This window comes from Mustelus asterias, chromosome 1, assembly GCF_964213995.1.
Source record: "Mustelus asterias chromosome 1, sMusAst1.hap1.1, whole genome shotgun sequence".
In the NCBI taxonomy this organism is placed as follows: domain Eukaryota; kingdom Metazoa; phylum Chordata; class Chondrichthyes; order Carcharhiniformes; family Triakidae; genus Mustelus; species Mustelus asterias.
Genome location: NC_135801.1, coordinates 15,646,838 through 15,660,100, shown reverse-complemented (window position 1 = coordinate 15,660,100; position 13,263 = coordinate 15,646,838). Strand labels below are relative to the sequence as shown.

The 13,263-nt window shown below is 47.3% G+C and overlaps 1 protein-coding gene across 4 annotated transcripts in view; it reads left to right on the top strand.

Annotated features, from left to right (window-relative positions):
- Positions 1 to 12,990, top strand: part of csgalnact1a (chondroitin sulfate N-acetylgalactosaminyltransferase 1a) — a 198,716-nt gene extending 185,726 nt beyond the window's left edge. For all 4 annotated transcript variants that reach the window (XM_078209835.1, XM_078209807.1, XM_078209817.1 and 1 more), the window contains exons 6-8: positions 975 to 1,069; positions 3,600 to 3,681; positions 8,709 to 12,990. In XM_078209835.1, coding sequence (XP_078065961.1) covers positions 975 to 1,069; positions 3,600 to 3,681; positions 8,709 to 8,998 — 467 coding nt within the window. In that variant the 3' untranslated portion in view covers positions 8,999 to 12,990. The remainder of the gene's footprint in view (positions 1 to 974; positions 1,070 to 3,599; positions 3,682 to 8,708) is intronic.
- The last annotated feature ends 273 nt before the right edge of the window (positions 12,991 to 13,263 follow it).

Genomic DNA, 13,263 nt, shown 5'->3' with positions numbered 1-13,263 from the left:
CAGTGCAGAGGGAGGCTATTCGGCCCATCATGTCTGCATCAACAATCCCACATAGGCCTTATCCCTGTAACCCCACATATTTACCCTGCTAGTCCCTCTAACCTAAGCACCCCAGGACACTAAAGGGAAATTTAGCACAGCCAATCCACCTAACCCGCACATCTTTGGAGTGTGGGAGGAAACCAGAGCACCCAGAGGAAACCCATGTAGATACAGAGAGAAAGTGCAAACTCCATACAGACAGTGACCCAAACCAGAAATTGAACCCAGGCCCCTGGTGCTGTGAGGCAGCAGTGCTAACCACTGTGCCACCTCTGAGTGAGGACATTGGTCCCAGATTTGGTCAGATGGACTCTATCCATATTGTACAGGCCACTCTGGTCTCAGGACTAGGGTGGCACAGTGGTTAGCACTGCTGCCTCACAGTGCCAGGGACCTGGGTTCAGTTCCGGCCTCGGATCACAGTGTTTGTGGAGTTTGCACATTCTCCCTGTGTCTGCGTGGGTTTCCTCCGGGTGCTCCGGTTTCCTCCCACAGTCCAAAGATGTGTGGGTTATGTTGATTGGCCATGCTAAATTGACCCTATTGTCAGGGAGATTAGCAGGGTAAATATATGGGATTACGGGAGTAGGGCCTGGGTGGGATTGTGGTCGGTGCAGATTTGGTGGGCCGAATGGCCTCTTACTGCCCTGTAGGGATTCTATGACTCCTTTTATTGCGCCAGGAAACTGAACCATCCCTTTGTACATTATGGTCCAGCCGCACATTTACCCTCGTCTCTGCTGGTTGCCATCCCTCTCTCAACTCCTTTGGCACCCTATCCGAAATATCCTTCAGCTTGTTACCTGGAGGCCACCCTGCCATTTGGGAGTCTGGGTGCCACTATAAGAGTGCAACAAGGTTTGATTGAGGAAACTGGAGCACCCTTTCAGCATCCTGCTGAACGAGTTTAACATTTTCTTTCTGTCTTGCAGGAAAGAAGGTTTTCTACCCTGTCCTGTTCAGCCAATATAATCCTGCCATTATATATGGTCATCATGAGTCCATTCCACCCATTGAACAACAGCTGGTAAGCATTGTCTTTACACGTACAATATGTGGCAATAGAACTTAGGCGGAATGTGGCCTTTTTGGAGAATCCATTAACTAAAGCCTACAATGTACCTGTCCCTCAAATATCATAGAATCACAGCATCCCTACAGTGCAGAAGGAGACCATTCGGCCCATCAAGCCTGTGCCAACAGCAATCCCATCCAGGCTTATCTCCGTAACCCCATGTATTTATCCTACTAATCCCCTGACACTTGCTTGCTTCCAGCTGGTCACATAAGCACAGCCATACACTGTTGGAAGCAAGTTCTCATTAGGTCTTCCTTACCGTGATGTGGGAATATGTGGCTTCGTCATTTTTTGTCACTAGTCATTCACAATTGATGACCAAGAAGTGCAAACATCACTGTGACAAGCCAGCTGTGTCACCCCTGAAATTAATGGCTCTTCTTCCCTCTTCTAAACTATGGTTCCATAAGACCATAAGACGTAGGAGCAGAATTAGGCCACTCGGCCCATCGAGTCTGCGCCGCCATTCAATCATGGCTGATTTTTTTCTCATCCCCATTCCCCTGCCTTTTCCCCATAACCCCTGATCCCCTGACTAATCAAGAACCTATCTATCTCTGTCTTAAAGACACTCAATGACCTGGCCTCCACAATCTTCTGCAGCAAAGAGTTCCACAGATTCACCACTCTCTGGCTGAAGAAATTCCTCTTCATCTCTGTTTTAAAGGATCGTCCCTTTAGTCAGAGGTTGTGCCCTCTGGTTCTAGTTTTTCTTACTAGTGGAAACATTCTCTCCATATCCACTCTATCCAGGCCTCGCAGTATCCTGTAAGTTTCAATAAGATCCCCCCTCACCCTTCTGAACTCCAACGAGTACAGACCCAGAGTCCTCAACCATTCCTCATATGACAAGCTCTTCATTCCAGGACCTCAGCACACTCTTGAGTCTATGCAACATGGCCTTGGGGCAGGGAGGGATCAGAGCTGATCCTGTTCTCCCTGATGCTCACATTTGTCATTGCTTTCAGAAAGCACTGACCCTAGTCCTGCTCTTACCATATTCTGCTATCGTGCTTTCAGACAGGGCTGACCTTTATGCCGCTATTAACACCTATTTTACTTCTTAATAGTATCATTACCACTCCCTTTGTCTTGTGTCCATGATATCTTTATCATTTAACCTCTCCTGCTCTGATCTTCTATTTTTCCCTGCCTGCTCCACCTCACCTTTTCAACAGCATAAACCCATCACATTTCTACCTCTGAAGAGTCAAAACCTTAACTCTGCTTTTCTCTCACTGTTGCTGCCAGACCCCCTGCATTTTTCCAGCATTTTCTGTTTTTTTTTTACTTTTCCAGCAGGGATCGCTTGATTGGGATCAGGGGCACGAATTCTGGTAGTCTCCTTCCTTCTCTCTCTTGTAGGTGCTGAGGTTAACTGCCTCAACAGAGGCTGATGTTCACACCTTCCTGGGGCAGTTGTGTCATTACAGAGCAGGATGAATGGTTAAGGGAGATGGTCCCCTTTAACAGTATGTGCTATTGCCATCTAGCGATGTTTACCGGCACATGCAGGATGGGCAGAATGGCCTCCTCTGTTGTATCATTGTATGATTTCATAAAATGCTTTATCATCATAGAATCCCTACCATGTAGATGGAGGCCATTCAGCCTATTGGGGCGGCCCTGCCTCGCACCGCCAGGGACCCGGGTTCAATTCCAGCCTCGGGTCACTGTCTGTGTGGAGTTTGCCCATCCTCCCCGTGTCTGCGTGTGTTTCCCCCGGGTGCTCTGGTCTCCTCCCACAGTCCAAAGGTGTGCGGATTAGGTGGATTGGCCATGCTAAATTGCCCCTTCGTGTCAGGGGGACTAGCTAGGGTAAATGCATGGGGTTATGGGTACAGTAAAAAGTGAATAACTCTCCTGATGAAGGAGCAGTGCTCTGAAAGCTTGTGATTCCAAATAAACCCATTGGACTTTAACCTGGTGTTGTGAGACTTCTTACTGTGCCCACCCCAGTCCAACGCCGGCATCTCCACATCATGGGGTTATGGGGATAGGACCTGGGTGGGATTTTGGTCGGTGCAGACGCGATGGGCCGAATGGCCTCCTTCTGTACTGTTGGGATTCTATGATCAAGCCTGTACCAACACCAATCCTATCCAGGCCCCATCCGTGTAACCCCATGTATTTACCCTGCTAGTCCCCCTGACACTAAGGGGCAATTTAGCATGTCCAATCAGGTTAACCTGCACATCTTTGGAAACCCAAGCACCCGGAGGAAACCCACGCAGACACGGGGAGAATGTGTAAACTCCACACAGACAGTCACCCGAGGCCGGAATTGAACCCGGGTCTCTGGCACTGCGAGGCAGCAGTGCTAATGACTGTGCCACCATGCCCAACTGGAATATTTTTTGAAGTCTAAGTAAAATGATAAGTTTTACCTTCGTGATATTGTGAAAGGGAGAACAGTAAGAAGAGGCTATGGAAAATATGAAGTATCAAAATTTAACTTGGACTCTTTGTTTTGCTAAAGGTGATTAAGAAGGATTCAGGCTTTTGGAGGGACTTTGGCTTTGGAATGACTTGCCAGTATAGATCAGACTTTATCAACATAGGTAAGTGTACAGACAATTGGACTTCCTTTCAGGAGTGACGCCAGACTAGTGTTTGCTTCTTAACCAGTAGCAAGACTGCCACCTACTGCATTGTTGCTATATTGAAGGATGTAATCTGGCATGGCTGGTGAATAGAGTACACAGATCTCTGCTGAGTCACAAGCTTCGAAAGCTTGTGTGGCTTTTGCTACCAAATAAACCTGTTGGACTTTAACCTGGTGTTGTTAAACTTCTTACTGAGTCACAATGTACAGAGAGGTTTGATTCCTGAGGACTAAGGAGAGTGGAATGTGTTCAGTGTTGGAAAAAGACATCAATGCCATTTGCTTTCACATCCAGCTCCTTGATCTGCCACATTCAGTTCATTGATACCGACAGAGCCGATAGTTAGAGAAAATAGATTTGTCTGTCTCTGACCCGTTTTCATCCTCCCCCTTCCCCAACACAGCCTGATCCTTTCTCATTCCCCCGACCACGTGGCATATATTATCCATTTGAAAAGATAGGCACCGGAAACTCCTGACCTCGTCCGTGAGCGGGATCCCCCGGTGCCCCTGCAGTGAATGGAGTTTTGGCTGAGCGCCCAATTCTCTGTTCTCATTGGCAGCAGAGTGGGAATGAACAAGATCGGAGAATCCAGCCCAGAACCTGCGATTATGTAAAATCTTGCACATGGGCACTTTACAGCCAATGAAGTAGAATCATAGACCAAAAGAGAAAATGCTGGAAAATCTCAGCAGGTCTGGCAGCATCTGTAAGGAGAGAAAAGAGCTGATGTTTCGAGTCCAGATGACCCTTTGTCAAAGCTTTGTCAAAGCGGCATTAACAGGGATCCAGGTTCAATTCCAGCCTTAGATGGCTGTATGTGTGGGGTTTGTACATTCTCCCCATGTCTGCGTGGGTTTCCTCCGGGTGCTCCGGTTTCTTCCCACAGTCCACAGATGTGTAAGTTAGGTGGATTGACCATGCTAAATTGTCCCCTAGTGTCCAAAGATGTGTAGTTTAGATGGATTAGCTATGTATTAGTCATGGGGTTATTGGGATAGGGTGGAGGGGAGGATCTGGGTGGGATGCCCTTTTGGAGAGTCAATGCAGACTCGATGGGCTGAATAGCCTCTTTCTGCACTGTAGGGATTCTAAATGTCCTACTGCTGAGCAATGCATGAGATTAAACTATATGGGATAGATTGAAAAAATGTTATATCTAAATGAGAGATGGTGTGCACACTGATTTCCCCTCTCTAGAAATGACATTTTCTTCAATGAGAAGATCAGTCAGTCCCGGGGGAAAGGGAGGCTGGCTGTTGTGCGAACCAGGATGGCACACTCCAAGCAATGGCATGTACAAGTCCAACTATACCCCAAGGTGTGGCTGTGTCCCAAGGCTTGAGTACACGACAGAACTCCAAGTTGAGTACAAACAAATACTGATCAATTCAGATACCAGAGGCCTGGCTCCCACCTTAAAATCAGTGGGTGGAGTTGTGGGCGTGGTTTGGTAAGCCCACCTCCTTTTGCAGTGTTGCACTAAGTAGATTTTATAGCCTGTAGTTGGGTCAGGGTGAGATCTCTGCTCCCATTTGGAAGGAAGGTGGTACTGCCCTCTGAGAGCTGCCGGTTAATCAAATAAAAGGGATGGGGACTGCAGACAGTGCACCACATCAAGGAGCCACACAGTGGGAGTTTCACTGGGATTATCCTGGAAGGTCCAAGTGGGACGGGAGAGAAGGGGAAGTAAGGACAGGGCATGTTGTGGCGGGGGTGGAAAGTACTCTGGTGGTGATGGGGCACCTCTGTTGGGCACAGGCTCAGTCCTCCAGATTTTACCTGGCAGCCTCACCATGTGGCCTGTGTCACCATGTGGCCTGTGCGTACGCTCCCCCACCCACCCATCCACCCCCTCCACTACTGGTGAGATAACAGCGGTGGCAAAAGGGGAAGAGTAAGAAGCCGCTGATTAGTCCAAAGGTGAGTGGGCCACCCGACACCACTGGTGGTAAAGTACCAGCAGAGGTGACTAGATGGCAGACATGTCGCTGATTTTATGCCACCCCTGCCTGCCGGCCTGCTCCCGGGATAGAGTAATATGCTGGAATTTTACCGGCACACCCGCCCCAGAATCGGGGCAGGCGAGGCTGGCAGAATGGCATTCTCTGTTGATCTCAGGCGGGATCTTACGAGCCTCAGGCGGGCGGTACGGTAAAATTCCGGCAATAGAGTCATACAGTACAGAAAAGACCCTTCGGCCCATCGAGTCTGCACCAACAATATCTACCACTAAAGGCGCATTAATCCCATTTCCTGCACTTGTCCCATATCCTGGAATATTATGATATTTCAAGCGCTCATGCAAGAACATTTTTTGAAAGTTGTAAGGTTCCTGGCCTTGACTACCTTAGTAAGAAGTTTAACAACACCAGGTTAAAGTCCAACAGGTTTATTTGGTAGCAAAAGCCACACAAGCTTTCGGAGCTGCAAGCCCCTTCTTCAGGTGAGTGGGAATTCTGTTCACAAACAGAGCATATAAAGACACAAACTCAATTTACATGAATAATGGTTGGAATGCGAATACTTACAACTAATCAAGTCTTTAAGAAACAAAACGTGAGTGGAGAGAGCATCAACACAGGCTAAAAAGATGTGTATTGTCTCCAGACAAGACAGCCAGTGAAACTCTGTGGGGGTTACAAATAGTGTGACATGAACCCAATATCCCGGTTGAGGCCGTCCTCGTGTGTGCGGAACTTGGCTATCAGTTTCTGCTCAGCGACTCTGCGCCGTCGTGTGTCGCGAAGGCCGCCTTGGAGAACGCTTACCCGAATATCAGAGGCCGAATGCCCGTGACCGCTGAAGTGCTCCCCAACAGGAAGAGAACAGTCTTGCCTGGTGATTGTCGAGCGGTGTTCTTTCATCCGTTGTCGCAGCGTCTGCATAGTTTCCCCAATGTACCATGCCTCGGGACATCCTTTCCTGCAGCGTATCAGGTAGACAACGTTGGCCGAGTTGCAAGAGTATGTACCGTGTACCTGGTGGATGGTGTTCTCACGTGAGATGATGGCATCTGTGTCGATGATCCGGCACATCTTGCAGAGGTTGCGCACACACGAGGACGGCCTCAACCGGGATATTGGGTTCATGTCACACTATTTGTAACCCCCACAGAGTTTCACTGGCTGTCTTGTCTGGAGACAATACACATCTTTTTAGCCTGTGTTGATGCTCTCTCCACTCATGTTTTGTTTCTTAAAGACTTGATTAGTTGTAAGTATTCGCATTCCAACCATTATTCATGTAAATTGAGTTTGTGTCTTTATATGCTCTGTTTGTGAACAGAATTCCCACTCACCTGAAGAAGGGGCTTGCAGCTCCGAAAGCTTGTGTGGCTTTTGCTACCAAATAAACCTGTTGGACTTTAACCTGGTGTTGTTAAACTTCTCACTGTGTTTACCCCAGTCCAACGCCGGCATCTCCACATCTTGACTACCTTCCCAGGCAGTGCATTCCAGATTCCCACAACCTGCTTTTGGGACAAAAGAATTCCGTCCCTCATTCCATTACCCAACTGCCAGTCTCATTCCACCCCCACCCCTGCCAACTACACCTTCAGTTGCAGGCACTGAAACTCAGGAGAGACGTGTTGGCCTTGGGAGAGTCCCAGAACAGACTCGCCAAACTGATACCGAGGAGGAAAGGGTTAAATTGCGAGGCTGGACGAACCTGGTTTGTGTTGCTTTGTGTAAAATCGATGTGTACTTTAACCGGGGGGTGGGGTTGGGAAGTTACAATACTAATAGTGTTTAATTGTTTAGTTGCAACAAAACTATTTCCTTTGGTCGGGGAATCTACGTTAAAAGGGACACAATCTTAAAATTACAGCTAGGCCATTAGCAGCGAAAGCAGGAAGTACTTTTCCCAACACAGAGCAGTGGAAATTGGGAATCACTTTCCCAAAAGGCTGTGGACACTGCGGGACAACTGGAATTTTCAGCACAGAGATAGATAAACTTTGGTTAAATGAAGTTACCAAGAGATTTGAATTACTACCTTGAATTACAGAACAGGCTCAAAGGGCTGAATGGCCTAAAACATTTGAAGTTCATTTATTAGTGTCACAAGTAGGCTTACATTAACACTGCAATGAAGTTACTGTGAAAATCCCCTAGTGGCCACACTCCGGCGCCTGTTCGGGTACACTGAGGGAGAATTTAGTATGGCCAATGCACTTAACCGGCACGTCTGAAAATGCAGGTGCTATAGACTGAATTTGGTAGCTATGGAATCTCACAGCCGTAAGGAGACCATTCGGTCTCTCATTGCCCGTGCTGGCTCTTTGAAGGAACTTAGGCTTTATGCTCTCTTATGTAGTTAGTGAGATAGCTGGCTGGGCGTTCAATCTGCCCAGTGATTGAAGTGAAGTGAATACCACATCACAGAAGAACAGGATAAATTAGGATTGTTTTCACTGGGAAGATGGAGGCCAAGGGGAGACCTGATAGAGGTCTTCAAAATTGTGAGAGGCATAGACAGGGTGGATAGTCAGAGGCTTTTTCCCATTTACAAGGGGGCACAGGTTCAAGGTGAGAGGGGGAAAGTTTAAGGGAGATGTGCGGGGGAAGTTTTTCATGCAGAGAGTGGTGGGTGCCTGGAACGCGCTGCCAGGGGAGGTGGTGGAAGCAGGCACATTAGCAACATTTAAGAGGCATCTGGATGCGTACATGAATAGGGAGGGAATAGAGGAATACGGACCCAGTTAGGGCAGAAGGTTTTTTCTTCAGTTAGGGCATCATGATCGACACAGGCTGGGAGGGCTGAAGGACCTGTTGCTGTGCTGTATTTTTCTTTGCTCTTTGTAATGTTCGATGAGAGAATTTCTGTTAATATTTATATAGCTCTGCCCTTTATATTTTAATTGTTTGACTTAACCTTGACATAGCATATCTCGTTACTTTTTATTGGAGTGGGGATTTTTCCTAACCTTTCTGCTCAATCCTGAAGGGTGTGAACCTCTAACACGTCTGTTCTTCCAGGTGGTTTCGACTTGGACATAAAAGGGTGGGGAGGTGAGGACGTTCACCTTTACCGCAAATATCTCCACAGCGACCTGATTGTGATACGGACGCCAGTCCGCGGACTGTTCCACTTGTGGCATGAGAAGCGCTGCGTGGATGAGCTGACCCCTGAACAGTACCGCATGTGCATGCAGTCCAAAGCCATGAACGAGGCCTCTCACGCCCAACTGGGAATGCTGGTCTTCAGGCACGAGATTGAGGCACATCTACGCAAACAGCGACACAAGACCAATGTGAAGAAAACATAAGAGGAGCCCAGGCCGCGTCGGCTTTAGCAGCGGGCACCTGATACTGGCAGAGAACCCATCACGGAAGCAAATTGTTTTCAAGCCGTTCCCTGCAGCGTGACGCGCCGCTGTGACGTTACGATATGTGTTGTTCTCCTCCAACCTAAGGGAAAGTCAAGCTTACGCTAATGGTGGGATCTGTGGTTTGGAACGTCCACAGCTTCAGGTTCAGTCAGAGGTTAATACAGGTCAATTCCACTGCTCATGTGAGACACTAAACTGGACGGTGGCCCTTCAGATTACTGACAATTACAGCACAGGCATCTGTGCATGTGTATAGTATTTATATGTTCCCGTTAAAAGGATGAGTTATTTTTGTTGAGGACTTGCTCTGAAAAGTGAATCAACAGTTCATGGCCTGAAGTGGTCACTTAAGCCAATCACGAACCATAAAGTAGGTGTGAAGGAGGAAACCCATTTACTCCATTCTAGCATATTCTTCCAAAAACCACCCTCATCATTCCAGTCTCCACCATCGTACTCAAAGATTCATTCCAAGCTTACTCTGAATTGGTCTTGACCTCTGACCCCAAGTCGCTTGCACAATTTAATTCACCTTTTTCTCTTCTGTTTGCCATCTTATGTCTCTGCAAGATCGCCCACGGTGACTTTTTTTAACACTTGTGGGCGTCGCTGGCTGGACCAGCATTTATTGCCCATTCCTAATTACCCTTGAGAAGGTTGTAGTGAGCTGCCTTCTGGAACCATCACAATCCATGTGGTGTAGACACACCTACGGTGCTGTTAGGAAGCGAGTTCCAGGATTTTGACCCAGTGACAGCGAAGGAAGGTTCCAAGTCAGGATGGTGTGCAACTTGGAGGGGAACTTGCAGGTGGTGGCGCTCTCATGTATCTGTTACCGTTGTCCTTTTTGGTGGTGGAGGTGGCGGGTTTGGAAGTGGCTGTCGAAGGAGCCTTGGTGACTTGCTGCAGGGCATCTTGCAGACGGTCCTGCTGCCACTCTGCATCAGTTATGGAGGGAGTGAACGTTTAAGGTGGTGGACAGGGTGCCAATCAATGTCCTGGACCTTCTATTAAGGCTGAAGAGTGCAAGTTCCTCAAAATCTTCCTGACAACAGGGAGCATCCTCCGGGCTCTGGTCTGCATTGTCTCCAACAGTTGCATGTCTCCCTGTGTCTCAGGGACCAGAAACAGATGCATGAGTCAAGGTACAGTCTGACCAGTGTACTGTAAAACAGCAACTTGCTATTATAAAGCGCCTTATCATAGCTCTCGGATTGGCCCAAAGTGTTTCATGGTTGATAATTGACTTTGAAGAATCAACACGCTTGCAAGCAGTGGATGAACAATGGATGTGTTTGGTGGCTGAGGGAGGAATGTTGGCTTAGACACTGGAAGATGTCTTTGCTTTCCTTCAAAAATTTGAAGAGTTTGTGAATGACTTGTTCTCTTACAGTTTTGTCAGTATTGTTGTTTACTGCTCCAGTGATTGGACTCGTTAAATGTCCAGCCTACTAAAAGCCCAAGATTACTCTACTTCATCCACGGCCATTTTGATGCACCACTCGTGAAGTATTGCTCATTTTCTTCCTTTCTATGTGCAATATTCCGTATCAAGTTTCATCTACTGCCAATTGTGTGTTTTATCAAGCCTATTGTGTAGGTCGCCTACTGTCTCCTCAGCCTAAAGCAGACTGACTATTTGACCTGCTCCCTGGCAAAAACAAAGTGCAAACAAACCATGAAAAGTGTTGAGCTTAAACCAAAGGTGAAAGGATCAGAAGGCCTGGAAGATTCCAGGCTGAGCAAACTCAAGTGTCCCAAAGACTCAGCTGACCGAAGCCAAGTTGCGAACCTATTCTCACTCATCCGGGACACGCTGGGGCTATTTTCAGTCCAAAATACTGTGTGGATTAACAACTCTGAAACTGTTCCTCAAACCTTCAATTGCACTTTTGTTTCCTCGCTTTGCGACTTCTAGCAGCCTGCTATGTATAAAGTGGAAGCCTTACGAACAAAACCCCCCCTTGTACAGTGCAGTGAGGCCATGTATAAATTATACAGTGATGAAGAGTGTACATTTCTGCCTTAGAGTACTTTCTCAGTCAGTCCTGTGGTAACTCCAGCACATAAGTTACTTCATAAACGACACTTCGTAAGCATCTTTTATTATTGTTTTTCTGCAATCAGGAACAGCAAGAATTAGATTAGGGGAAAAAAGAACAGGAATCTACCATATCGGCCATGTCATTTCTACAGGAATCATGAAATTCACCCTGGAGTTTAAGCATTGACCATTTTCTGCTAATGTGCTTGCTTCAAGTGCACAAACAGGGATGTTCTTGGTTGTTTCTGTCCCGTGATATAACAGTCCTGAGGCAGACTAAGAAGATTACAAGTAGCGCAGGTACCCAAAACAGGACTATTTTTAAATATTCATTCTCAAGATACTTTTTAAAAAACTTTTATTTCTTCTAGTGTCATGAGTAGGCTTACATTAACATTGCAATGAAGTTCCTGTGAAAATCCCCCAGTCGCCACACTCCGGCGCCTGTTTGGGTACACGGAGGGAAAATTTAGCATGACCGGTGGGCAGTCCGGTGACACAGTGGTTAGCACTGCTGCCTATCAGCGCCAGGGACCCGGGTTCAATTTCGGCCTCGGGTCACTGTCTGTACGTTCTCTCCGTGTCTGCGTGGGTTTCCTCCGGGTGCTCCAGTTTCCTCCCACACTCCAAAGATGTGCAGGTTAAGTTGATTTCGAGGGCACCTTAGTGTCAGGGGGATTAGCAGGGTAAATACGTAGGGTTATGGGGATAGGGCCTGGGTGGTATTGTGGTTGGTGCAGGCTCGAAGAGCCTCCTTCTGCACTGTAGGGACTCGATGGTTCAATGCACCTAATGTATTTTGGACTTGTGGGGGGAAACCCACGCAGACACGGGGAGAATGTGCAGACTCCGCAGACAGTAACCCAAGCCGGGAATCGAACCCGGGTCCCTGGTACTGTGGGGCAGTAGCGCTAACCACTGGGCCACCATGCTGCCCATACGTGCATTCATTGGCGATCCCTAGGTGCCCTCGAAAGCTGGTGGGGAGTTGCCTTCTCCATGTGATGAAGATGCCTTTGGGTTGGGGATTTCCAAGATATTAACCTGAGGACGACAATGAAGGAATAGCAAAGTATGTCCAGGTCAGAATGACATGTGACTTGGAGGTGATGGCATTGCCACTCCTTACTACCCGTCAATCTAGCTGGGTGGAGTTTATAGGTTGAGGAGGTGCTGCCGCAGAAGCCTCTTTGAATATATTCAAGTTGGCATCAAGCAACAAAGAAAATAATTAATGTAACAACTGAAGTTGTGTGTGTGTCAAGCAGCAAATGTCTGGAAAGGCATAGTAGATTAAAGGGCATTAGAAAGAAAAGGTTTCAGCTACACTTCAATTGCAGATTTCCAGTATTTCATTTTCATCACATATTTGAAACTATGCCAGTGGGTTTATAGTATTCAGTGGCACTGCATTAACCCAATATCTTACAGAAACTTTGTATTGCTAAAGCTGCTCAGAGGCCAATAGTTTGCTTTTTACACAGGGACTATTTGGTTATTGGCAGGCAATCAGAAGTCTCAAACCCCACCCCCTCCCCCCAAACATCCAGATCACATTCACCAACAGCAACACTTGCTGAAAGAAATTAGGTTCGAGATTTTCAGGAAAAGTAAAGCCTTAAGGATAGCAACCTTTCCTTAGGAACAAATACTTACTAGGACCGTAGTACTTGTGTTCGTACTCATTCTCAGGAGAGGTTGGGGTAGAAGACACACAATTCAAGTTACCAAAGGCTGTGTGATTGAAACCAGATCTCATTAAATCTAGTCTGCACTTTACAATTGTAAATCAACGCGTGTGAAAAATTAGGGCCTCATACTTCCAGGTGGAATGAGTATCTCTGATTTCTTAAGATATGATAGTGAGGAATAGTGATTGCCATGGAACCTCGTAGTGAAGGCTGTGGTTACAATCTGTTCCCTTTAGGCCCTCATTGTAACCATGCCAACCACCAACCGCCCCCCCCCCCCCCCCCCCCCCGCTCAAAAGTAAGCAGGTATACACAGCCAGAGTGCATTTCCCAACCTGTGGTCAATGTTACCCATATATTGATTCCCACTGATCACAAAACCAGAGGTCCAGCCTTTTTTTCTTTTCCTGTCAGAACGAGTTGCTCCGTGGTATTAGTGAGTGAGCGTCAGGAAGAGAGAGAGAGAG